Raw genomic sequence first — 26,903 nt, 5'->3', positions numbered from 1 at the left:
CAAAGGAAAGAGGTAACATAACATTTAATCAAAGTTTTACCATTGGCTAGCAACTAAGCACTTATCCCAGTTTAATCCATAACTAGAAGCATTTTGAGAAATCGGAGTGTCTCCTAAATGTCTTGAGTGGTGCTGAAACGTTTGTCTTTTGGCATATTTTTTTCTTCTGGAATAACTTCTTTAAATATTTTAATATTCCTTAGTTCATTTATTGTGGCACAGTAGTCGCTTCTCATTCATTTATTCTGCCGTTCGAGTATTGAAGAAATTAAATTGTTATCAACCTCGTACTCTATTCAAAAAATCCAATAAAATCCCAGTTTCGTTGCTAAAATGTCCTCTATGTACCTATATATTACAACTTGAGTGTAAAATCAAATGAATTTAGTAAAATTTGAAGTGAAATTACTCTTTATATTCGGTGGGAAAAGGTTCTAATATCTTTTCTAAACTTTGGCTATTTATATATAGTGCTTACAAAATTCCAATTATCTTTAATAATTTCCTTTTGTATAAAGCGAATTTTGTATACTTATTTCCATATAAATTCGTATTTTCTATTCGCTCTGATCCCCAAATAAATAAAAAATATGAATTTACCTTAAACTACGTTTATTCACACCATTTGCTTAAAATAAAAGGAATTTTGTGAGCACTACATATGAAAATTAAAATTTACAAAGATATTAGAAAATAGTAACAGGCCTAATAGTACATTACAACCTAGTGATTAAGACTATGAATTTATGTTTGCGGGTAATAGAAGATGTCATATAGACTGCATACTGGCGTATTTCAAAATTTCACGCCCTGTGCCGACCAGGTTTGCCGTCCCAAAAATAAAAAAAAAATAAAAAATCGTTTAATAATGTAAAAAGACCATACAAAACTTAACAAATTGTTCGACAAATTCGTCAATATAGATACTGTTAAGTCGGCTTCTACATTAAGGATAGCTAAACTCTTAAACATTCTTCACTTATACGGAAACGTAGATAACTTTTTATTCTTTTAAGAACGGAAAACGACGTTCTGTATTGCATTTTGTTGCTGCAATGCACAGAAAAATGCGGAATACTATTTCATTATATGGAAATACTTCCTTTAGATCCTTTTCTTCAATAAATATGTTAAGTTGCCTTAAACATTTTGTTCTCATACGTCAAGAATTGTTTTAATTGTACATCATCCGCAAGATCAAATGGGCATAATTTTTGGAGTTTTATGGCGTTATGAAAATGCAAAATTGGCGGTTACTGCATCATAAGAAGTTTGGCATCTTCTTAACTCGCTCAACAATTGGTCGCATATTGAGAAGAAGGTATTAACCCTAAAATGATCACGTCCGCGACTTTCATCGTCTAGTTTCTTCATTTTAATTATTTTCTGGTGAATGCTTCTGTATTCTTCTGAACATGTTCTTTTACCAGCTTTTTCAAAAGCATCAAAAGATCCCCTTTTCACACATTGTAAAAGTTTAGAGACTATTTACAATTGTTTTAAGACAGATCCCTAAAATTCCGATGGACGTTTTTAACCAAAGCTTTTTTTGGGGAAGAGTTACTTTTTATAGCTTCAAGAGCCGACATCAACTGATTCCAATCTTTAAGGTTGACAGTATCGTCCCGGGATGACCATCGGACATGCCGTCAATACGATCGCTTCTCAGACTCATGTTCTGTGTGGGCTTTGTAACTAGTCCCTAGTCTGTTACCCCTGGCCATGGTAAATATGCCACTGACTGCAGCCCAAAATATCTTTTGTGACCCCGTTTCTTTCTGTGGCGTAGAATCTTACACGTCCTCTATATAGAAGAATCTGCACGCCGCATTCTCTGCTAAACCTTCAGGTGTCTATCGAAGCGATAATTTCCCGAATAAACTATTGTTCATATTCGTAAATTATTCTTGTTAAGACAGATTTTCTTTAGAGTATTTTTACTTGTCTCAACCCCTCTAAATTAAACCAGTTTTTCTCTGTCTACTTTCTTTTAGTCTACAGAAAGGTTCAATTCGACCAAGGGTTAACTGCTCCTTGTTAAGCAAGTCTGTCTGCTATTTCATTTATCTGTGCTCCAGTGTGTCTCAGTATCCAGGATAACTTTATTCTGTTTTGCCTCCAGGCATTTCCAAACCAGCATCGATATTGTTCTGGCTATCGGACAATATGATAATCTCCTATTCGCTATACGTTCTCTAATTAAAAGGTATACGGCTATTGATAAGACAGGAAAAATTTTAGGGTCCAAAAACTCGTCAATCAAAAACGGATTGTTACACGGCATGGTACGAAAGACAGCCGTTAGCTCATTTTTCAGTTTCTTCGCAAACTTTTCATTAAGCTAGACTTGACTCAAATAGTCAATAGCGTCGAGTTTTTGCGAATATTAAAACGTTTTTGAGATCAAAGTACATCTCTACCGATCCTCGTTCTTAATTGACTCATATCCACCTTTGAATTACTCAGATCACTTGCCAACAGACTTCAAAGTTACTACATTACGATCATTGAGAGAACAACTCATAAGTTTCTTTATCATTCATTTTTGAAATGAATAAATAAATACTGCATAAATAAAATACTGTAGATAATGAAAAAATAATAACTGTATTCTTCATTCTTGTCATAGTCTATGTGAAGACATTAACAGAAGCATCTGACTAAAAAGCAGACATTAAATCCAATTATTCGGTTCACAGAAATTCATTTGTAAAATAAAAAGAAGTATAAAAGCTAAAGTAACCTCCGAATCATTTACAGATGAAATATGCAACTCTCTTTATCTTCAGCGAAATGCGTTGAACAGAAAGTAATGAGAAGGGACCAAGTGTGGAGAGGATATTGAAATATATCCCATTGCCCAAAAACTCTTATGTTCTTACAGCTTTGAGGGGTGTAAGTAGACTTGCAAAAGCAGAACTCCGTAACTCAGTTTGTTCTGGATGGCTTTTTTATTTTCTTAAACGACAGTATCCTTCGAAATTGATGGTTTTTCCACGTGACAGAGGTTCAATATGCCAGATTTATTGAGCATCCCATAAGATGGTAACCATTAACTTACTCGCTGACAAACCTTATCATGCTTTCCTCAGCCGGAATGAAGAATAAGTACAACTTAATTTCATATAGTGTTATTTGGTCTCATTGGCTAATTTTGGTCTTGAATTATTTGTGGAACTCCAGAGAATGTTTAAAAGGTGAATAAATATGAAAATGTTCGGAATTAAATAAAAACAACAATTTTGTTTTTTCTTGATGCTTTGTCGCAAATTAAATATCTGAACGCAACCATAATATTTAACATTTGACAACCAACTATATGTAGATTGATGAATCGTATCAGACAAAGAGTGCATCCTTTGTGAGTGACGATAACCGCTACGTGCGCGAGAACTTTCTTTAGTCCGGTGATCCTTTGTGATAATGACATTTCAAGTTATGTGCTCTTTTCTTTTTTGATCTTTTGTGATAGGGACACTTTACTGCTAACATGCGAGTATTTTTGCAACAAAATGAAACTGCAAATGTGTTAGCGAAGCAGTTGTTAGATATTGCGTGTTTTCCCAGATATAGCTCAGTAACCACAGTTGGCTGGGTGAACAAGCAATATTAGCGACAAAAGATAAAGATGTCAATGCAACCATTCACAATTTTCTTCTGGGTCGATTGGTTTCATTTAAATCAGTCGACACCGTTATGAGCCAAGATGACGTAGTCAACTATCCCACGGATTTTTTAAATTCACCGAAATTGCCTGCATTACCACCTGACAATTTTAGTCATTAATCAACCTCGACTGTGCAATGGAACAAGACTGGCTGTGAAAAAGGTGATGAATAACGTCATTGAAGCAACAATCATAAAGGGAAAATACAAAAATTCTGCGTATGATAATGATTCTAACTGATTTGCCATTCGATTTTAAACTTGTACAATTTCCGGTACGTCTGGCTTTTGCGATGACCATAAATAATTCACAAGGCCAGTCGTTGGAAGTTTGCGGAATCAACTTGGAGTTTCCCTGTTTCGCGCATGGACAATTAAACGTCGTATGTTCGCGCGTCGGAAAACCGTCATCTATGTTTATTTACCTACCACATAACAAAACAAAAAATATAGTTTATCAGAAAGCTTTAAATTGATTAACAGATTGTACCATAACTGTGTGTGTCTGTCAAAATCAAATTGAAACCTTAGAAATAGCCAGTATTTCGGGGAAACTTTGTTTTGTTACTAAGCATAATCATGTCTAATTAATCGAAAATAATAATAAAACTTCATTCATACCGAGCATTTTTTAATTTGTTTTAATGGTTCTTTTGTTTGTTTCAAGTTTATTTTATACAAAAGTTTAAGTCAGCTAGTAACGTTGTAAACGTGATTGTGTATCCGTCGTATAAATTTTGTTCTAATGATCGAACACGAAATATAAATTCATAATTATTATCATACAATTATTGTTCCTACTTTCACAACACCTTTTTCGGTTCAATTTTCTATATACCTCGAACGACACCTTCACCGCAATCGCCATACAATTCATCTCCACATCTGACGGCTTTTCAATCATCGCACCTCACATTTCGCGGGATTTTCTATAACGACGTATATGCTGACATCTTATTCTACATTGGTCCTACGATACTATCAGTCTTCAACTGGAAACTTTACTCAAACATATTTATCTCGTGCATTAGCCACTTTTACCATTCTTTCAACGTCACCCCCAAGCGGCGCAGCGGTTACTTATAATTGCACTCGCATTTATATGTTCTTTCTTAAATTTATTTGACGATTGTTTTAAAAATAGTACTTCCTGTTACCTAATAACATATAACCGTTAAAAACAGGAAGTTAAGTAAATGTAAAATTATTTTTTATAGACATACCTATTTGAAAGTAGGTTAAGATCGCACTAAATGAATAAATTACATGCTAATAATTTTAAACGACCGATTTTTACAGTGTTTGTGTAAGAGTCATAAATATTTTACCAATTCATAAGTTATCTTCTTGATAATCTTTTTTAAAAAATATCATCCTTATTCATGCCTTAAGTATTTTAAGAACGTCATAAATAGTATTATAAAATGATCATGAGACTTACAATTAAGTATTCCAAAAAGTAAACGCTAAAATTTTCAGACGAACTGATGGAAAGCCATTTCCGGTTCCCATTGATCGAATTAATCCTTTAGTAGTTAAATTTATCTTGAATAACAATTTTTTTTGTTTGCAAAAGAACAAAATGAAAAAATAACAGCAAGGTTTTTCAATATCACGACTTATCGGAAGATGTAGGTATCCAGGTGGATCTTTACCATTACATTATAATGCTAGCCCAGGTTTATCCACTGAGTGCTTGATCCGAATAAGTTATTGTATAAATTCACATTAAAAATTTTTTTCATTTGAGAGCGGTTTTGGTAAGAAATGATTCGGTTAAACCGACACTATACAAGGGATGATTTGTTTTGGCCCATGATCTATTTAGAATAAAAAATTGGCAATGCAGCTGTAAGTTCTGGCTATCGGAATCTCTCTAATTTATTGATAAGACAGGAAGACTTTTAGAGTCCAAAAACTCGCCAATGAAAAACGCTCATTTTTCAGTTTCTTCGCAATCTTTCCATTAAGCTAGAGTTGACTCAAATAGTCAATAACGTCGAGTTTTTGGGAATATTAAAACGTTTTTGAGATCGAAGTACATCTCTACCGATCCTCGTTCTTAACTGACTCATATCCACTTTTAAACCTCTCAGATAATTGCAGAAAAACAAGGAAAATTTGCTCTGATACCTTTCAATCCTTATTATACAAAAGGATTGGAAGGAATATTTAGCAGAGTGGGTTTTAAATTGGTTTATAAATCCAACAGTACATTAAAACAATTGTTGTAAAATCCTAAGCATGAAATACCAAATTTGGAAAACAGTGGTATATATGAAATTAGCTGTGGTGATTGTGACCGAAAGTATATTGGGCAGACTAAGAGCTCCGTTATTGTTGTCCGGTTTAAAGAGCACTTAGCTCATTTAAAATATGGACGGACGGGAAAATCGGATATTGCAGATCACGCTATCAGTCATAATTATGACATAAATATGTAAAATTCTTAAAAAATGTATCCAATAATAAATTGTTGGATGCATTTGAAAACAAGCTTAAATAGGGACAAAGGGCCAATGATTTAGAATAAAAAATTGGCAGATATATTTTTTTTATATGGTCTAGATTAAGATTAACACATTTTTCTCATTTCTTATGCGTCTTGAAAGAAATATTGTTCATCCTCTGCAAACCACTGAACTACCGCACGTATAACTCCATTCTTAGAAAAAATCGTTTACCACATAAGCATCCATGTTAATCTGAGAAAAATACTTTCTATGTTTTATTTGTACTGCGTGTGCCAATGTCTTTTCGAGTTTGCTTGTGTGTATCTACTAACATTCGTGGTACCCATCGTGGAGCCCTTTATTTCATGTTCAGTTCCGCAGTAAGTATTGTAATGTTTTTCTTATTTATTCCAACTATTTTTAACAGAGGGATGAATTGATTCACACTGTCTCTTACTTGCTTAATTGATTCACACCAGATACACTAGACTTACTATTTATAATAATTAACTAATCACTACTTTTATAATTTTTGTAAATTCATTGGTTACTTCTTAATATTTAGATTTTTGACATTTAATTATACACTGACACTTTAAAACACAATCACACTAGTATTTGTACCAAAAAGGATTCCTCGAATAATTCTGTAAAGTAAACAAACAACTAAATAAATAAATAAAAATGCCTTCCTAGAAATTGATTCTAAAATCCAATATTAATAAATCACCGCTATAAAATCATGTAGAAAAATTTTTTCCGGGTTTCCGAGAACCGACGCATTCGCCAAACTTTATTCTGTTTCACCATAACCGAACAGGACCGGCTTCACGGTCCATGTTGTGGACGGTTTCTTAACAGTATATTATGTATCACATCATGAGAGAACACAATCTTCATAATTTGTTTAATGACAAGATCGTAGAACACATTTTCGTGTGTTACCTGTGGTGGGTGTCCCAACTGCGTTTTCGTCTGTACAAAACTTTCTACTACATTTAAACTCACGACTCCACCTTTTCACTATGCCATATGATACTGCGTGTTTTGTTAATATATTCACCAAACCTTTGTGAATTTGCAAAGGGATCAATTCTTTTAAACGCAAATATTTAATCACCGGACGTTATTTGATACGATCCATTTTGTTACTGAGATGTGCTATTAAAATTCGGGTTACAACAGCTGTCAGCTTTTACCGCGAGTTTATACAACGTGACATGAAAAATGTTTTGATATATATTGGGCCAGGGGTAGAGAAACCTAAATACAATATTTTTTAATGTTGGTCTACGTGACACCTTCTTTATTACAATCTGTTACTTTGATATATGCTATAACATTTATAGTATTAATCGTAGTTTTTCATAATAACTAAAATTTGCATCTGTCATATTAAAAATAGTAATTTGAATTGAGATTAATTTTATTTGGTTGTAACTTTACATATTTTTTAAATTAAAATAATTAAAGTCATTGTTAAAATTAAATTATTAAGAAATATTGGCTTTAAACATGATGAATGTTATGAGTACATTTACAATTTTTCTGTAACAATTTCCTTCTACTTCTGTATCTGAATAGTACATGTTACAAATCTACTTCATGCAGTGTTTCAAGCTTTCCAATCTTATTATATATTTATTTTCCGCTTCTCAATTCTCTTCTTTCTTAGTTCTTCTGTATACCGTCTCTCCATTGTTCGGACTTTTTATCTGTTCTGTGTCTATTATTTGTTTTACTGTTCTAAAATCTGGAAATTCCTACAAGTGACCCAGTAATCATATTCTTTTTGATTTTATTATTTTGCTTATCCCTGCTACTCCAAATTTTTTTGTAGTTCGTTTTGTTAAACGAACTAATATATTTGGTAGTTACTTTTTCCCAATATTCCTGTTCTGTTTATACTGGTTCTATGTACTATCCATTTTAGTACAATTTTAAATAGCGACGAGTAAAAGTTTTTTTGATATAACCAAGTTAAAAGTGTCATCCATCAATAGGGACGAGAAGTTTCTGCGCTATAAACAAAGTTGTTTCCTCTGCGATGGAGATTAGAAAATAGGCACTTTAGTATTTTATCATATTCAGGCCCAATTTTACAGGTGAAGTTTAAACCTCAAATGTCCGCTTAAACTACAGATACCATTGATTTCACGTTTTATCGAAGGCGTGTAGTGACAAACTTCGGTTTAAACGTTACCGGCTGTCTGGGGTAGAGGAATCGAAGGATCCGAACCTAACTTTTCTAAATTGCTCATATTTTTACAATATTATGAAGGGTTCTTGTAGAATTATTGAAGATTTGCACTTTATATTAGATGAACTTGATGAAGAAATTATCAACAACGTCAACGACGCGCGTTCTCGTTCTACAGCTAATCTTTAAATTGTCCCGCATTTTTTAAATTTGTTGTGATTCTATCGAAAACATGACCGCTTTTGTTATTTTCATCATTAAATTCCCTTCCCAACCTTTTTTTCCTTTTCCTTCAAAGTTACCGTATCACTTTTGTGGTTTCGACTGTTTCTTTGTATTTCTTCACAAGCTTAACCAAAAGCACTACTTAATAGAAATTGCACGATTTTTTTGTTCTTTGTTTATTTTCGTTTAAATACAATTTTCGTAAAAATTTTGATTATATTTGTGACAACTGACAGAAAAATGTTTAAACTAGAGTTCAAACCATAGTTTAAGCTTAAGTTTATTCACCAGTTTCACCCTTTAGAAATATTCATCATCTATACGAATACGAATAAAAAAAAATTGTACTGTACGATTTTAGAGGGGTTCGTGTAATATATTGATAACAATTGATAGAAAGACATTTTTAATGTTACGGGTATAAAGGAAAGAAACAAAACTAATAATTTCACTGGTAATTTACCTTTTATCTATCCGAAATGGGTTACGAAGAGAGAAAAATGGTGAGACAGTAATTTTAGCTCAAGTGCTAATCGATAATTAATTTTTTGGTTCGAGAGAAGGCAGAATCTGACGTTAGGTTCCGCGTATTGATTATTTTGGAATTTTATTCATTATTGGCACAATTGCCTTTAATCGGTATACAAAATAAATATTTATTGTTTCGGTGATAAAAAAAGTTATCGTATAGTACAACTAACCTATATTTAGAACAACTGTGCAAACACAATTACACTGCCTACCGCAATCTTTTTAGTTTGAAAAATTAATTTATATCAAAACCTCCATCCAGATGTAATTCATAAAAATGTAGTTGAAATTGATACTGGATGTATTTACCACTTTCGTGTGAAACTTTTGGAACGTGTATAAAAAGTTTTTGTACCATACTTTTCCACATAGCATAGTATTTGTCACAAGGAACGCATACAACTATTAAAACCACAGGATTTGACCAAGTGGAAGAGCCTTGCTTTGAAACCAGTGACGTCTGGAGGATTTCTCAATTCTGGAGTAGCTCCATTTGCTAGAGCTACCAAGAATACTTCTATAGGATTATCCAGGCAGTTAGGACCAACAAAGCTCTTCCATTCTTAGTCTTAGTATATTATCGTGTGGTAGAAATAGCGAAGTTCTATAGAAATGATTTTTTCCCTTATTTAAATATTAAAATGTGATATAACATCATCAAAATAACAAAATATATAACATTTTTCGCTTCCGGCAACATTTATTTTTGGATTTTTATTAATTTAATTCGATTCTTTTCCCACGGAATTATGGACAGCTTCGATAATCTTCTATAGCATCATAAGCATTGTTATTTTATCAACAACGTCAAGCGGACTGAAAAATTGAGAGAAATTGAAAATATTGATTTGTATAACAAACAAATAGATATAGAATATTGCTTTTTGGTCACTGCTGCCAGAAAAATCTAGGGAGATAAATGAAGCCACTTCAAGGAATGGTGCCTATCAAAAACTCTAACTGCAGTTTCAGAAATCGTACTTTTGGCCTACTTTCGGGTTAACCTGAGCATAGTTTCCGACAAACCCTTAAATTAATACTAGGATGGTCCCAGAAGTACCTGTACCAATAAAGAGAACACAAAAATTTTAGAAAAATATCTTTGACCACTATGTCAGTTTTTCAAGTCTGTGAACAGAAAATAATCAAAGCGGGCTAAATATGGCGAAAATGAGGTAGAAATTTAAACTTTAATTAATTAATTTTGACCATTGCGATAACGGATATGTGAGCTGGTGCATTGTCTTGATGAACAAACACTTTCTTCTTTACCTAATGCGGCCGTTTTTGCTTTATTTCTTCGCTCGCATAATACTCGTCGTTGATAGATTTTCCTTTTTCAAGATAGTTAATGAAAGTTATCTCACGCATCCCAAAAAACCGACGCCGTGACATCGCATGCAGATGGAACGGAAACATTGCCAAAGACTTGATGAAAATATCTTCACGATGCTGTTTTTTTCCATTGTGAGCACACATTTTGCGCATAGATTTCTCAAGTCCAAAGTTTCAGTTAATATGAGATGTACCGCACTTTTTGAAATGCCTTTTATGTCTCCTAACTCCTAACTTGGGCTAATGCCTTTGAAATAAATAAGGTTCACGCCAGCATGGCGACATAGCGACAATTGTCGCCAAATCATCAAGAAATGTCGCCAAAATCATACACATCGACGACAAATTTGTCGCCCAAAATATTTTTAAAAAAACCTATGTTTTATTTTTACTGTGCTGCTTTTGAATAAAAGAATTTATATATGCCGTAAAAATATGTATAAAAGTGTGTGTAGCATGCATATGTTAATTTTTTACTTTTGTCTACTACGTTATATTTTTGGACCAGTAAATCATAACTTAGGTGGTCCTTTTGGACCACTAAATTTTCATTGCTGGTGTGAACCCTAGAAATAAAAGTATTTTGTCAAATAACGATGACCAATTTTTTCCATGTTTACAAATTCACTGAAAACGTTCACTATTGATGGCTGCCAAACAAATACTAAACAACGTGGCGTCTTCAAACTTGAAACATAACTGTTGTATTGTATACTTTCTAATACAGTGATATTTTCAAAGGAAATACCGCCATCTATAGGTACTTCCGGTACCATTCTCGTATATGGCGTTTTATAAGGCATAAATTGACTTACAACCCGCGTCAGGGGCAATCGATGCCTTTTTGCTTACGTCCTTCAAAACATTATCAAAATGCATTGTTTATAATATAGGTGGTGAAAAGATCCACGTATATACATTCTTCCATACCCAAAATTCTATATATTCAGTAAGAAATCAGTCAACTTTGAGAGAACGTGAGATATATATGTCGTTCTGTGACGTAAATTATAATCACCATACAGTCTGGAGCATTTCATCGTTTATACATATTATCAAGCAATTCCAACGAGTAACCAATATTTCTATTCCACGATAAAACTACAAATTACTGTATTAAGGGCTGTTAATCAGTAGGTAAACTAATATTGATAAAGTATAAAGCAATATTCAGAGTCAGTTAAAAAGTAAGTACAATCAATTAATTAAAAATGTTGAGACTAATGAGACAACAAATTATAATTCCCTTCTTGATGTTATATAATAACGATACCCTTAGCAACATCTACTATATAGTGCTTCAAGACAAAATCAATCGACTTAATTAAATATCGATTTGAAATTATACGGGAATTGAGAAAACCGCTAATGCGGATTCTAGATTGCATAATATGCGGATTTTAGATTGCATAATATTTGAAAATGATTTGATATTAATAATCTAACGGCTGCGATACTGTAGGTGAGATCGATGTAAGACTTTGTGGCAGACGAATAATTTAGACTTCAGAGAGAATACAGACTAAGCAACTGCTCTGGTACGGACATGTGATTAGGATGGAGCAGAAGAAAGCATTGATGTATCAACCGCAGAATAGAAGGAGACGAGGACATTCAAGGACCTGGAAGGAAGGAATTGAACAAAATATGGAAGACAGAGCTATCCAGGAAAACGAATGGATAGACAGAAAAGTGTAGCGTACGAAATGCGGAATGCGACAAAGAAAGCTGTAAGACCTCCGCTGTATATGTATGTAATTTCCCAGGAATCTCAGAATCCCATTCGATCTGTATGTAACGTTTGTTTTTTTGTTTGTTTGTGAATATATAAACAATTGGTGAATAATTAAAAATTGCATTAATCCTAGCACGACACCTACAAGTCGAATAAGGTTGTCCGGTGTTATGGATCTTTACAATTTAATTAGATGTTAAATTAGCTAGAATACAAAATAACCGGTAACGAATCGAGATTTACTTACATAAAATTTTATCCAGTCAATAAAAACGCTTGAATGTAAGTAATTTTAAGGTTTTCGACAGAATTCTACCAGCTGAATTACATTTGAAAATATTGCCTTCAACTCAATCTAAGTTCGAATGTAAAGAAAATCTCCAATAAACTAGAGCATAAAAGCAACCAAGACTACAGCAGTTTGTTGTATGTATTGTATACCTTTCGGAAAAAACTAAAACTACAATTCCTTTAATGGAAATTCTATATTGGTATAATTGATGACGCACTATTTACTTTTGTTTATTATTTTATAACAAAATATCAAGAAATGATGCATCGATTGTCCTTTATCTTGATAATAAAATCTGTTATGAATATTTAAACAGAATTTTCTCACGTAGTTTTAGGGGTTCTTATAATTACGAATAAGAAAATCCAGAAAGGAGTCGATGCCAAACCGAAGATGACGTATTAAAGGATCTAGCTGAAGAGGCAAAATTTATGGCATTGAATCTTCTTTCTTTTTCCATTATTTAAATCATTCTTAAAAATCACTTGTGACAAGATAGAACAGTAAACAATATTGAAGAAGACAATTTTTTTCGCAGAAAAATTACATGTCTATTCACTCTATTTACCGATTATTAAGCCATAAAAGGTATATCACAAAAACCTCATATGGCTCGTAAAAATCGTTATTAAATTTGTGAAATCATGTATAGTTAATTAAAAATATATAATGACAAAATGAAAAATTGCGCCCATTTGATTATATAGCGACAACCTAACCACGCGACCATAAACGCATTATCAATTTAATAAATAACAGCTAATAAAAATTTGATGCTATCAATATAATTAATTATCGTTTTCGTTTTTTCAACAAATATAATTTTGAAACTAGTAATGACATCTTTTGGAGAAATCTTCCATTTATTTGTTGAATTTTAGTTTTCCATTTAGAATGTTATAACATTCTGTTTCATATGAATATCAGTTATGTTTAATTCATGTAAAATAATCAAATATTTCAAAAATTAAATATTTTATTGAATCATATGAAATAATAGAAACTTCACCGAATTTACTTTTCAGTCTTATTTTTTTTTCAGATATAATGGATTTCTACCTCAAGGTGACAGAGGCAGAAGACGAAGTAAATTTGTATTTTACAAACGACAAGTTGCCAACGGCGTTAAAAGGTTACGACATTACGTAGTTAGAACACCACATTCGACACAAGCAATTTTAGATGCAACCCAACATTCAATATCCTACACATTATCGAGAAATCACGCCGTCATAGTAGAATATACAAATGATGAAGACACTGATATGTTCCAGGTAATGCAATTTTGTTTGTTAAGCTATAATTGAATATACTTACTTATCCGCAACCTTTTCTTCCGTCGGTGTATAAAATTCATTGATTCCTTATATATTTTATTAACGTTTTCGTAGTGGGATTGTGGCAAAAACCGAAACTCTCATAAACTAGCTGGCAAAGAATTCGTTCCAATTCATAAATTCTTAACTATATTTATCAATTGTTTACTAACTCCTCTATTCCTCATTATTTCCCTTTTTTTTTTTGTTTTACTGAAGGCTATCTCTAAATCAACAGCTGTAACAGAAACATTTTCGTGTTTGTTATTTTTTCTGTTATTTGTCTCAAAGTTGATATCCAATTTGGCGTTAATCTATTGGATCTAAATGATGCCTGTGTATGATTTAATGTATTGTCTCTACCTCATGTCTTAGTATATCTTCAATCATACCTTCAAATAGTTTGCAGCATACAGCGATATCCCCCTGTAATTTATGCAGTCGTTATAACTTCGTTTTTTGTATTATCGCTAATTTCCACTCCTCTGGAGTAGCTTTTGGGTATTCCATGCTACTAGTAATATTTTGTGTAATAATCTCATACTCTTATTTCCTAAATATTTCATTTCTAGCCTTATTTCAACTATTCCTGGTGCTTTCTCTATTTATAGTTTTCCTCTCGCCTTTATTACCTTGCCCTTTTTTATTTCTACTCCTCGTATGGGGCTTATTTATATTATATTGTTATATTGTCGTCTTCTATTTCTGATTTTACTTCATCTCTTTCTGCTTCTAAATTTCCCGCTATTAGTTTGATTTGCTTATTGGATATTTCTTCTTTTTTCTGATTGATCGCAATATGTGATGCAGCATTTTTGCATTGCCACCGCGTTTTTGTTCCATATTTCCTTCCACGATTTAGCCTTAGCTTCTTTTACTAGGTTTTTTACTCTGTCCCTCTGTTCGTTGTATATTTGATAATCTTCCTAACATTGATCATTTCACGTAGTTGTTTGTATTTAATTAGCAATTTACCCTCGTCAGGTTATTATTTTTCATGGTGACTCGACATGCATACATAAATATCTTCACTTCCCTTTCGTTCTATTCCAAACTCATGATATTTAGTATTTTATGATCCTGAAATTTTAATGATCAATAATTCTCTTTCCGACTACATTTAGGGGACTGGGTTTCGATTATTGTTCGCTTAAAATGCCTAAATGTCATTAAACACGATCATTAAGGTTTTGGCAAATTTAGATCCAAACTAGAATGTGTTTGTTATGTATCCTATTTGATTAACTGTACTTTAGATCTAGATGAAAGTCTATATGGGAAGGAAATTAATCTTATGATAAAAAAGTAAATATCTCCACTCTTATGTTTCTTCAATCTCATCTGTGAAACATAGCAAAATTATTATGTGACATTCCTATTGAAATTACGTGCCTTTACCATCCCTAATTTGTGCACGCTTTCGTTCTCATCTAAATATTTATCTTGTCAGTAAAATTTCATAGTGAACACTTGAGTAAACTATTGAATAGTTTGCGGTTCATTAGAGAAAGTCAAATAGACGATCACATTTGACCGCGCTGTCAAAAAAAAAAAACAACAATTTTGGGTATTTTCATACAAATATAAATTATTGCCTTCAAAATAGACTTCCTTCGAGCCAATACAAACCTTTACTCCAATTTTCCATACACTTGTTGTAAGCCTCAACTGAAATGACTTCCGGCACTTTATTATTATTCGTGGCTTCAATGGCAATGGATTCATGGTGCGTTCCCCAAAGTGGATTTATGATTTTCAAACAGAGGAAAAAGTCACAGGGAGCCAAATCTGGTGAATACGATAAGCATCATCTCTATTTTCGCTTTGACGTAGTTTTTTTTTATTTTCTGCTCATTTTTGGACAGTTTGGAGGTCAGTAATGATAAGTTTGATGAATGTAGGATCCTCCGTATCTCTTTTGCGATATCTCTACTTGACGTTGCTTGTGTAAAAGATTCAGGTCTTTCAGGATACGAGTCGTAACATTAACTAAAATATGTTGATCTGATGTTGAAAGGCTCTGCTATCGCTCGTATGCAAACACGACGATTTTCGAAAACTATTTTTGAATTTTTCTAATGTTATTGTCGTTAATAGAGTCGCATTAAACAAGTTCTCGACAACTTCACTGAACGCACGAATATAAAAAAGTTTATACCAATTTAAGAAAAAATGTTACCGATTCAAGCTTAAATGCACCAGTCAGGATCAAATTTAAATAGACCATGTATATGACAGTAGGTCAGTTCAAACTTGACATTCGTATTTTATTAATTGTCGGTTTTAAAAGAGAACACTCAGTCTAAGCTTCTAGACCTGAAATCAAAAAATATAATAGTGGGATGAAAGCCATCGAAGAAGAAATTTGGTGAAAACGTACCTTTTATAATTTGTGAGGCTACATGTTATATTTATAAATGCAAGTAATTAGAGTCTAGAACTGTGTAGAGCTTCCCTTGGAACCCTGGGGGTGCACCTGGACCACTTGGGAATCACTGCTCTAACAGAGCAGTGGCGACATTTGCTTCGAAGTGCTTAGTGTACGAACAATTTTTGTTGGTTTTGGCTCGTCTCGTATGAACCATACAATCGATTATTGTTTAGTTTCGGGTTCACATGCATAGATCTATGATTCGTCTTATAGACGTTTCTTGAAGCATCATCTTGTAGCATATTGCTACCACGACTGAATCGGGAAAACCTGCGAAATACGATGGTTCGAGATGTTGCTTCATCACCAAAAGTCGAAGTGAGTTAATCGGTACATTGATGTTGGTTTAATCCACGTCGAAAGTCGTAGAAAAACATCGCACGCAAAAAATTCATTTTTTGACCAAGAGTATCTGCAAACAACTCAAATAACACTCATATGTTTACATGTTCTGAGTACGTTCACCATGAAAAATGTCAAACTTAATGATGGCAATGTCGGATTTGACATATTCATATCAATGTTGTCATATCATAGAACTTAAGTAGCAACTCTCGTATTTAGTAAATGTAGAGCGAATCGGAGTTAGCTGTAATCATCGGCAGCTTATAAAATTAGTAACAGGGGTAATAATTTCTGCAAAAACTGGTAAATATCTTTTTATTGTTACTAACACGTATATTTATTAGAATATTGTTTGATTCAAAACTTGTCCAATATCTGATATAAAACTTTATACTATACCTAAAAAAACAATTAACATTAGTTTTAATCAAATTTACTTAATTTTTACACGAGATGGCTAATAAAATCGCATTGTGGAGCGGCGATACACGCGAGATAGATTATATCTGTTTCCGCCACTCTAATTTCATGTTTAATTCACCTTTCGAATATCCTTAATATGTTTTTACAGATTGGACGATCATCGGAAACTCCCATAGATTTTGTAGTCATGGATACCATACCTGGTGATAAAACGGGAGATACGAAAGTTAATCAAAGTACGATATCCAGGTTCGCTTGTAGAATATTATGTGATAGAACAAATCCGAAAATAGCTAGGATATACGCCGCTGGTTTTGATACTTCTAGAAATATATTTTTAGGGGTAAGTGTAACATAATAGTCTGAAGATAGTTTTATTAATTTAATGTATGCAGATTTTACGTTGATGGGAACAGTGACAACATTTTCGCCGTGCTCATAAATCTGACGGAAATATTATTTTTAATATTCATAAAAAACATCTAAAGAAAGCTGTTTTATACATCGAATTTTCTGAATAATCCAAAAATGTGTATTATACAGGGGGTTGTATTTTAAATGAGAAAGTACGTATTCACCACCGCCGCATGACACGCCTTGTATAATTTTTTTCTTTCGAAGAAATTAATTCTCATATTTAATTGTCAAGTTTTTATTTATTGAATTATTATATAGTTTTTGTGGTTATTTATGCGTTTATTGAAGTGAATGTGTTTCAACTTATTGTAATTATACAAACGGCAAACTTTGTTTTATCATATAATCAAATATACAGAATGAGTTTTATGTATGGAAACGGCTTGTACGGTTTTTATAAATTTTAGTGCACAAGAGTCTTGCGATACAACCGGTATTATGGTGGTTTTTGCATTGTTGTCAGATCTTTCCTTTTTCCGGAAAAATAATGTAATTTGTTATTTCAAATGTATCACCCTATATATTTTGTATTTTTAGAAATACTGGATTATTTTTCAATTAATGTTCCGTATACCATAATTTCGGAGTTATAGCTATAGCTAATACAAATCTCGTAATAAAGTCTAGTGTTAGTGAATTAGTAAAAAAGTTTAACGAAACTGGTGCAGTAAAATATGTATCCAAATCATGGAGCAGAAAACCTACAACAACTGAAGACAAATCTTTAAATGTTTGTATGTATATGTATATCATGTTTGAAGTAGGAAAATTACGAATTTTAGAAACCATACAGTAGAGGTAATTACAGCAGATGATCAAAATGTTGTCCATTTACTTCAATACAACAAGCCATGCGATTTTTAAAACTTTGCAACACATTTTGCAAAATCTTTGACTGCTTAATTCTTCTTATCTCTGTGGTAAAACTATCTTTTAATTTCTGAACCACAGCTGTTTATTTACATGAGAGTAAAAACTGTCTTTTCAGAAATAAATTGTGAATAAATAATTATTGCACTAAAAATTAATGATAAATTTACGATGAGAGTGAAATAAACTACAGGAGTGTTGACGTTATACAATGCCATTCTTCGGGCAGGTCAGGGATCACTTCGCAAATAAAGTTTACACTGCGTTGACGATCGTATATATATTTAGTGATTTTTTTTTATTTTCTTTGACAAATACCTTCTGGCACAAAACATAATACCATATTATACAACAGTAAACTAATTATACACTTTTTAAATAACTTCAAAGTACACACACTACCTCACAAACTTTGTTGGAATATGGAATAATCTCAGAAAATAAAATATTTAAATAAAATTGAGCAATTGTCTGCTTGATGATCACGAGGTTATCGTTACCGGCAACGTAGCTTGTGCTATTATAATACTGTTTTTATTTATTAGTTACGTATAAATAAAATATTTCTCTATATACAAGAATAAAGTGAATAAACCTTTTATAGATAAGTTCTTACATTATTACATAATAAGAGAGAGAATAACTGTCGTATTTACTTTGCATCATAAGTTCGGTGTTTATTCTATAAGTGACGTCACGCAATATAGCGACCTTACTGAAATGTTTTAACTACCTACAAAATTTTTGATTTTTCATTAATTTTTTTCTCTATAAATATTGATAAAAGGATAAAAAAAATTATGATAAAAGTTGTATATAAGCTATCCAAAACTATTTTTTTTTGATGAATTTTTCCAATATCCTAATTTTTTAAGGTGTTTAATGTTTGTATAGACAAAATTAGCGACCGTGTTGAAACAATTTGGAACTGTTTACCGGATTCGTGTTGCACGAACGGTTTTATTTGTAAAGTTCATTTAATCGGTTTATAAAACTATTCAATCGCATTTCTCTGGCAAATTGGAAAAGTTTCAGAATAGCTAGTAAATAAAGTCCAGTAACAGAAAATTCTATAACGTTTCGATTTACATACAGTCTACAAAATTCTTTTTTCTCTCGCGTTACTTGGCTTATGCCTTCATGCTTAAGTACTTTCGACTGTTCTAGAGTGTTTTTAACATGGGAATTTTTGAGAAAGAATTGGATCATGTATGAAAGCTGGGCATGGAGAGAAAAGAAGTTGACAAATGTTAAAATATTAAGTAGAAAGCTTCAAATCTTGATTTCTGGACTGAAAGTTTCACTTGATATCCAATTGTCTGCTTAAAATATAAGCATTAGATTTGTCAATTTTCAAAATAACATTCACAATTAATTGCCTTCTGATACTTTCCGAGTTTCTTTGGATTATTAACAATTTCCTTTATGGTTAGCAGGAGAAAAGAAGTGGCAAATTCGTAAATGAAATAAAAAATTCTAAGAAGCATAATGAAAAAAAAATACAGTGAAAGCAAGGTAGAAAGGTAACATACAATTTTAATTTATCTCTTTTAATACACTGCTCTCGAATGGTAATACACTCACCCCATTGTTGAATCGATAACTGGAAGAATTGCTAGGAATCTTCCATCCGCCTTCTCATTGTCAATACTAAAATCAAAATATCCCCTTTTTCTATGATGCGAATCTAATCAATGAAGTTTCCCTTGAAACAAAATCTGATCTCACGACCGAATAAAATAGTGACCATGACTTTTATGTTCGACTTTGATTGACGGGTTTTTAAAGGCGAGGTGAGTTATTGATTTCCCTGAATCTTTTTCTCACTCTCTGGTAACAATTTTGGCAATTAAATATAATCAACAGGAAGACGATTTCACTTTTAATCAAAGTGAAATACGATCATTTATTTGCTAAAGTTCAGTAACAGATTTGGCTTTAATTTAACAATGATCATTGAAATGCTTCGCTCAGCCACTAAGTTCTTCATTCCCGCTCTCGAAGTCAGTTCAAACGACTGATAAGTGTGTCCAATTTTTGTACACTTCTATACTTTTCTTACATGGCTCTTTTCCACTTTTAAATTCCTCATATACCTGATATGTTCTTCAAGATCCATGTTCTACGACACACATCATCTCATTAAAGCAGACTGCCGTGCCGGAACAAGTTCAAACGCCACCGCTCTTGTTAACGCACGAGGATCATTTGCAGTATTTCTTAACACTCCTCATATTTAAAGTAAAAAACATTTAGAGTACAGTCTTAATGGATAACCTTCTTTCTGTACATCAACGATCTACTTGACCACCATTTTAAAAACATTCTGGAAAGGGACAGAAGCAATCTAATTAAGTTTAATGCAGCAAAGACCAGGCTGCTGTTTTTATAAAGAAGTCTGGGACTGAGCTCAGGATTTGGTCGTGTCTTGAAATAAAATATTATCATCACCGCAAATTTGCTTGTTGGATGTTGAAGTTGGAAGTAATATGTCCTAGCACAATCACGTGGTCAATTTAGCCAAGGCAACTTCACAAAAACTTAATGCTCTATAACACGAAAAAGATATATATACCGCAATAGCTTCTAATCCTATTACCGATACTAGCACGGCAGATGCTCTTTTGAGCTGTTCAACATTATCCCACCTAGAGCAGTATCTGCAAAAATCTACTCGACAGGCAGACGTTGCTCATGAACACCCAGTTCGCCTGCAGACGCCAAGAACGTCAATTTATCGGGGTTCCTTCCTTTGGAGAAGTGCAAGCCTATGGAATCAGCTACCAAGGCACGTCTTTCCCGAACACTACAACATACAAGTTCAAGATAAATATCAACTACTTGAGTGTAATAGCTTCACCATTTTGCGATTACTTTTTACATTGAAAATTAATTAAATAATTTTAACTACACTCTAATATGTATACAAATTCAAAATTCAACAAAACGTCCCTCTATATTGTAATAAACTTAAAGTTGAACCTTTTTGCTAAATTCATTTTTTCCTTGGTGCCTAAAATCTGTGTATTATAAAATCTATGTAGATAAAACATTCGTTGAAAATATATGAGGATATTTGATGATAAATCTAGTGACCTGGGTTACCAATTTGATTGCACCATGTCAAGAAATTTATATTTATATACAAATTTCCGTTTTCGTTTCACATTGTGTTCGAGAAATAGTTCCCAAGTTTTTGTAATTTGAAGCCACGGTTAACATTATTTCATATTTTGTTTACACTTTTTAAAATTGCAATATTTCATTGTATTTTACTGCAACTGCAACACATTAATACCGGGTTGATTACTAGGGCCATTTGTTATTTTAACGATTATATAATAGTGACTTCTGCGAACATAGATGGAGACGACTACAGTTAAATGAACAAAAAATAAATTAATAAACGAATAAATAAACAAATACGAGGGCCGTCTTTTTTCAACCTGTAGAAAACGAATCACACTTGGTGGGAGCATCAATAGTAGCGAACATGTTTAAGTGGCTGTAGCACAACGCCGACTGATGCCTGAGTGTGTAGTACGAGAGCTTCGCAGTCACCTACAGCTCATGCCCGCTTTCGTCTGCCCGGCCCTTGTAAATAAATAAATGAGTTAGTAAATAGATCTTCTTTTAGGAAAAATCTTTAAAATGGCAAGAAAATGGCAGAGAAATCGATGGTTGTACAACAAACGGTGTTCTAATAATGCACCCCCGAGGAAACTTTTGTGGTGGTGAAGCAAAATATGGTTATTGGTTGGAAACGTCTGTAGGAGGAGGGATATTTTCATTGAGAGAATCACGATCTGCACAACAAAGGGGTCAAGTGGTAAGTATTTTATAACTATTTTTTTCTAATGTATAATATACAGTAGAATATCTTTAAGATAAAGACCAAAGGAAATGTTTAATAATTTGAATTATCTAGGTTTTTACTAAAAAAGGGTTTAAGTTAAGGATTTTTCATTGGTTTATATTTTTACTGTAACGTTTTTCTTATTTATTTAAGCAATTTTTTTTCATACAGTGGAGCGGATTTATACACACTGTTTATATTACTTACTTGAATTATTTATACTCATATACTAAAAACAATTAACTAGTCACTATTTACTACACTATACAATAAGACTTATTTCTAAACAATTATCTAATTCTCAACGTAATTTATTTGAACACACCTTTTAGTTGACTATCCAGAACACATCAGATTGTTTACTGACATCAGCGACAATTTATACAAAAAGAATTCCTTTCTAGAAAATAAAAAGTTTCCGCTTATCCCCATGATGTTTGTACCAGGCGATCCATCAAATTTTCGATTCTATTTAAATAAACAGAATCGGCTTCACGGTCCATGTCGTGGACGAGCTTGTAGCAATACTTACAGAGCTTTATAACCCCTTTTTTAGGACTTATTGAGATAGACGACAGAGGTTGAATGCAAAATAAATTTTGAAATACTAATACATACGTACCTCATTTAAACGTACATTTATTGAAGTTTATTTTATTCTACAAAAGATTCATTAATTTTTTTTGTTTCAAACTATTCACACTTCTTAAATCAATTTTATTTTCAATATAAATAAAGAAGAGAAAACATCATCCTCTACTGTATTAGTGCATTGCTACATAAAAGATCGTAAAGTATTTACAGCTTTCGTCGATAGTAATTTCTACGTGAGACATACGCTTCTTCTATTCTTCAGGCGTTTCATCGCCCTCCGTTTCAATACTCACTGCATCTGTGCTGAAAAGCCACAAGCTTTAAAGCAGTTTTTCACTGCACTTGATGTTATATTGCTTCAAGCTTTGTCTAGTATCCTCATTCGTTGTAACACACTGATAGAAATGTTTTGAAGTTTTTGATTATGCCTTAATCCAGCGATTGAACTTGTGAAGTTGTGTTTGCTGAAAGAAATTGAACTTCGATGGCCTTCATTAGAGGTACGTCAGTATGTGCTGTGGAATTATCTATGAAGAGAAGAATTTTTTTCGGTAATCATTTGTTTGTCTGTTTTAATAAGCCTACTTTGGACAAGTTTTCCGGTCATCTATATTGTTCTATTGGCTTATAGTCCAGAGGCAGTGATCTACAGCCTGCAAAACAACGAGGTTTCTTTGATTTGTCAATAATTATTTATTTTTTATGTACTTTTAGAATTTGTATAAATCAGCATCGTTAGTCGTTCCTTGCCTTGCTTCCCTCCACGACATTTTTCGTTTTTCGCTTCTAAATGTTAATGTTTTGTAAAGGAAATCATTTGAAAAATATTTCCGTTTCGTCAGCGTTAAAAACATCATTGTATCGTATCTATCGTATCTATTCAACAAAACTCTCCAATTGTCTTTTCTATTCTGTGCAAACCTCTTTGCTTACCCTTGCACTTCCATCGCAAACTTTTTTGAAGACCAGATCTTGAAATTTTCCAACCAAACATCGCTAGCTTTAAAATTATGGATTTGCAGTGCCACTTATGCTTTCATTTGTTTTTATTTCAGGTCAACGTTTCTAAAACCAAAGTTTTATCATATAAAAATACATTGCATACTTTTTTCTTAAATAACACCACCATTGACGTCGTTGAATCTCTAAAATTCTTAGTGCTTGTTGTGGACAATTCCTTGAAATGGGAGTTACATATTGCCGCCTTATTTAAAAAATTAATTTCTCTTGTTTTGCCCTGAAATCAGTTTCCAAAGAAATGAACTTATCCACCTCCTTAGCAGTCTATTATATCCTTATTGAGTCGCATCCCTATCTACCCTTCTCTTCTGGGTGGTGCGAATCTTGAAACTACAACAGAGAGCTGTTAGATATTTACTAAAACTAAACAGCTGGGACTTCTTTAAAAGATTAAAAATTCTGACTCTCCCTTTCTTATTTATCGTTGAATCCGTTTGCCTATTTCGTAAGCACGTTTCTCCAATTTCATAAAGATTGTTGCACTACTTTTGTTGCTATACACCTAACCTAACCTAACACGGAACCTTTACCTACCTACTCCACGTTCAGAATTAGTTAAGGGCTCAATATTTTACTATGCAAAAAATGCACAATCACTTGTATCTCTCTCTCTTATTACGTTGTCGAGGTTCAAGTTTTATCAAGGTATCTTGAATTTTTTGTGCAGAACCATTAATTTTTTTTATCATTCTAAAACTTGTATTTTATTAATTTAGGTGGAAGAGGTAACGAATGTACTACAAGACGGTACTTTAATAGATTTATGCGGTGCTACATTATTGTGGCGTTCGGCAGAGGGGTTAGCAACATCACCAGTAAGTTTTATTATTTTACACATCTAGAATTGTTTATATATTAAATATTAATAACTAAAATATAATTATGTCATTAGGGATTGCCAATAGAATAACTACTGTCCAATTATATTTTTTTGAGATGAAAACCAGCGTGTAAACAACATTAACAAAAATTGATTTTCAAAAATACAAAAAAAGTCTGAATAGAAGTTTGTAAATAAAACATTTCTGCAACTCAAGGTCTAATTACCAATGTTAATTTCTATCGTTTCTGTTTTTTTTTTCCAAAAATTTTGTATCATTTTCTACAGAGTGAGCAAAGTTTTCGAAGTTATTTGTTACTTCTTCACTATTGGTTTCATTCTCATAGTTATTGATGTATACCATTCTTCGGACACAAAATTTGGTGTTTAACCACTGTTTTTCCAATAAATATTAGCTCTCTCCTGGCAAGCTCAAATAAAGCTATTTTAGATACTATAATAAAAATCATTAAAGAAACAAGAATAGTTCTTTAAATAAGGTACATCGATTAGTTAAAAAAAAATGTCTGTGGGCATTAGCCTAGTCTGAGGCCATATCTGCTCCTACTCTCTCACACACACACAACCACTATTTTGGAAATATTTATTATTACGCTTGGTTTCCAAGGAATATAATAATTATTGTATGTTTATGTTTCTAAATCGTTTTGATTTTAGGTATTTTCTGTTTTAAAATTAGTTTTTTTACAATTTATGAAATTAAAAATAATTTTAAAACAGAAGAGACCTAAAATCAAAACGATTTAGAAACATAAACATAAAATAATTATTGGAAACATAAACATAAAATAATTATTGGAAACAATTCAATCAAACCTAATAATCAATATTTCCAAAATAGTGGTTAAACACCAAATTTTGTATCCTAAGAATGGTATACACCAATAATTATGAGAATGAAACCAATAGTGAAGAAGCAATAAATGACTTCGAAAACTTTTCTCACTCTGTAGAAAATGATACAAAAAAGGATCAAAAGTTATTTCTTAGAACTTGGCCCTAAAATTAGATCAAATTTCAAAAAATTATAAAAAAAATTATTTTAACACCGAAGAGACCTAAAACCAAGACGATTTAGAAACATAGTCATACATAAAAGGTCTATGAAATAAGAAATCAAATAAATGATTTTATGTAGACATTGGATCGGGTAATCTATTAGCGGATATTTAATTAGGTTTGAACACCATTGTCCCTATAACTATAATTCCTCTATAATGATGTATATGTATAATTTTGTTTGGTTTGCTACAAGGTCAATATATTTATTATCCCTAAATAACGATATCGCTCACTCTTTAACGATATTTTCAGTTCAAAATTTGGTAATTTTATTATAAATCGCAGTAACCGACTGGTTTAACGACCAACATATTTTTTTCCAATATAGACGGTGCTGTCTAGCTTTTCACATTAGTTTTGGATTGGTTGTTTCCACAAGAGTTTTCCTTCAGATGATTATGAAAGTGCTCGCAATGTTAAAGAACTTCTGAAGGTGGAATATATTGGAAAACAAAGTCTAAGCTTCTATTTATCTAAACGTGAGAGATCTGCTGGTAGATTTGAGACATCTAAAGAGATAATAACCATACTTTATTGTAGTAATACAAATGGCAATCAAATAACAAAGCCAATGATAGTCCATCGTTTCTTAAGTCCACAGACAATGAAAGGTATTGACAAGACTACACTTAACGTTTACAGAAGGAGAAACAAGAAAAGATGGGTTACCACTGCTTTTTTGATAAGTTTATTCAAGTTATATTCTCAATATAACAAGAATATGAAATTTGTCCACTTATGTTTTCTTGAAAACATATATTCAGCTTTGTTTTCATATTTAAAATTGCTTTTATCTCGTATATTTTTTAGAGCAAAAGAGACTTAGAACGAGAAATAGATGAAATTAACGCTGGTAGACCGCAATGCCCTGTTGGTCTCAATACTCTAGTAATCCCAAGAAGAGTTTCGCCAAACGAAAATCAACAACAGCCATATGTTTATTTAAATTGTGGACACGTTCAGGGTCTCCACGATTGGGGTCAAGACAGGGATACAGGATCTAGAAAATGTCCCATATGTTTGGAGGTAATAATATTTCATCAGATTTATTTTTATTTTAAACATAAAATTCAATTATAAAAGATCTTAACCAATATCTGCCACTTTTTAGTACAACCCACCAGTCTGTAGATCTACTTTCGAAATTATTACATTTTAGATAAATTGTGTTTTCTAGTTAAATCTAAAGAATTTAGTTGAGAATAAAAGTAAAAACAATACTTAAATGACAATATTGTAATATTGCTGATGATTCACAATAATATCTTTAACTGTCATGAAATATGCCATT

At 32.3% G+C, this 26,903-nt stretch overlaps 1 protein-coding gene across 2 annotated transcripts in view; it reads left to right on the top strand.

Annotated features, from left to right (window-relative positions):
- LOC130891751 (protein pellino) overlaps nucleotides 1-26,903 on the top strand; it is a 119,446-nt gene that overhangs the window by 87,742 nt on the left and 4,801 nt on the right. For both annotated transcript variants that reach the window (XM_057796689.1, XM_057796688.1), the window contains exons 3-7: nucleotides 13,480-13,711; nucleotides 17,101-17,295; nucleotides 21,877-22,068; nucleotides 24,426-24,524; nucleotides 26,423-26,638. In XM_057796689.1, the coding sequence (XP_057652672.1) occupies nucleotides 13,480-13,711; nucleotides 17,101-17,295; nucleotides 21,877-22,068; nucleotides 24,426-24,524; nucleotides 26,423-26,638 (934 nt within the window). The remainder of the gene's footprint in view (nucleotides 1-13,479; nucleotides 13,712-17,100; nucleotides 17,296-21,876; nucleotides 22,069-24,425; nucleotides 24,525-26,422; nucleotides 26,639-26,903) is intronic.

This window comes from Diorhabda carinulata, chromosome 3 (genome assembly GCF_026250575.1).
Source record: "Diorhabda carinulata isolate Delta chromosome 3, icDioCari1.1, whole genome shotgun sequence".
Taxonomy (NCBI): Eukaryota; Metazoa; Arthropoda; class Insecta; order Coleoptera; family Chrysomelidae; genus Diorhabda; species Diorhabda carinulata.
The sequence above is the reverse complement of the archived record's forward strand: the minus strand, read 5'-3'. Positions and strand labels throughout refer to the sequence as shown.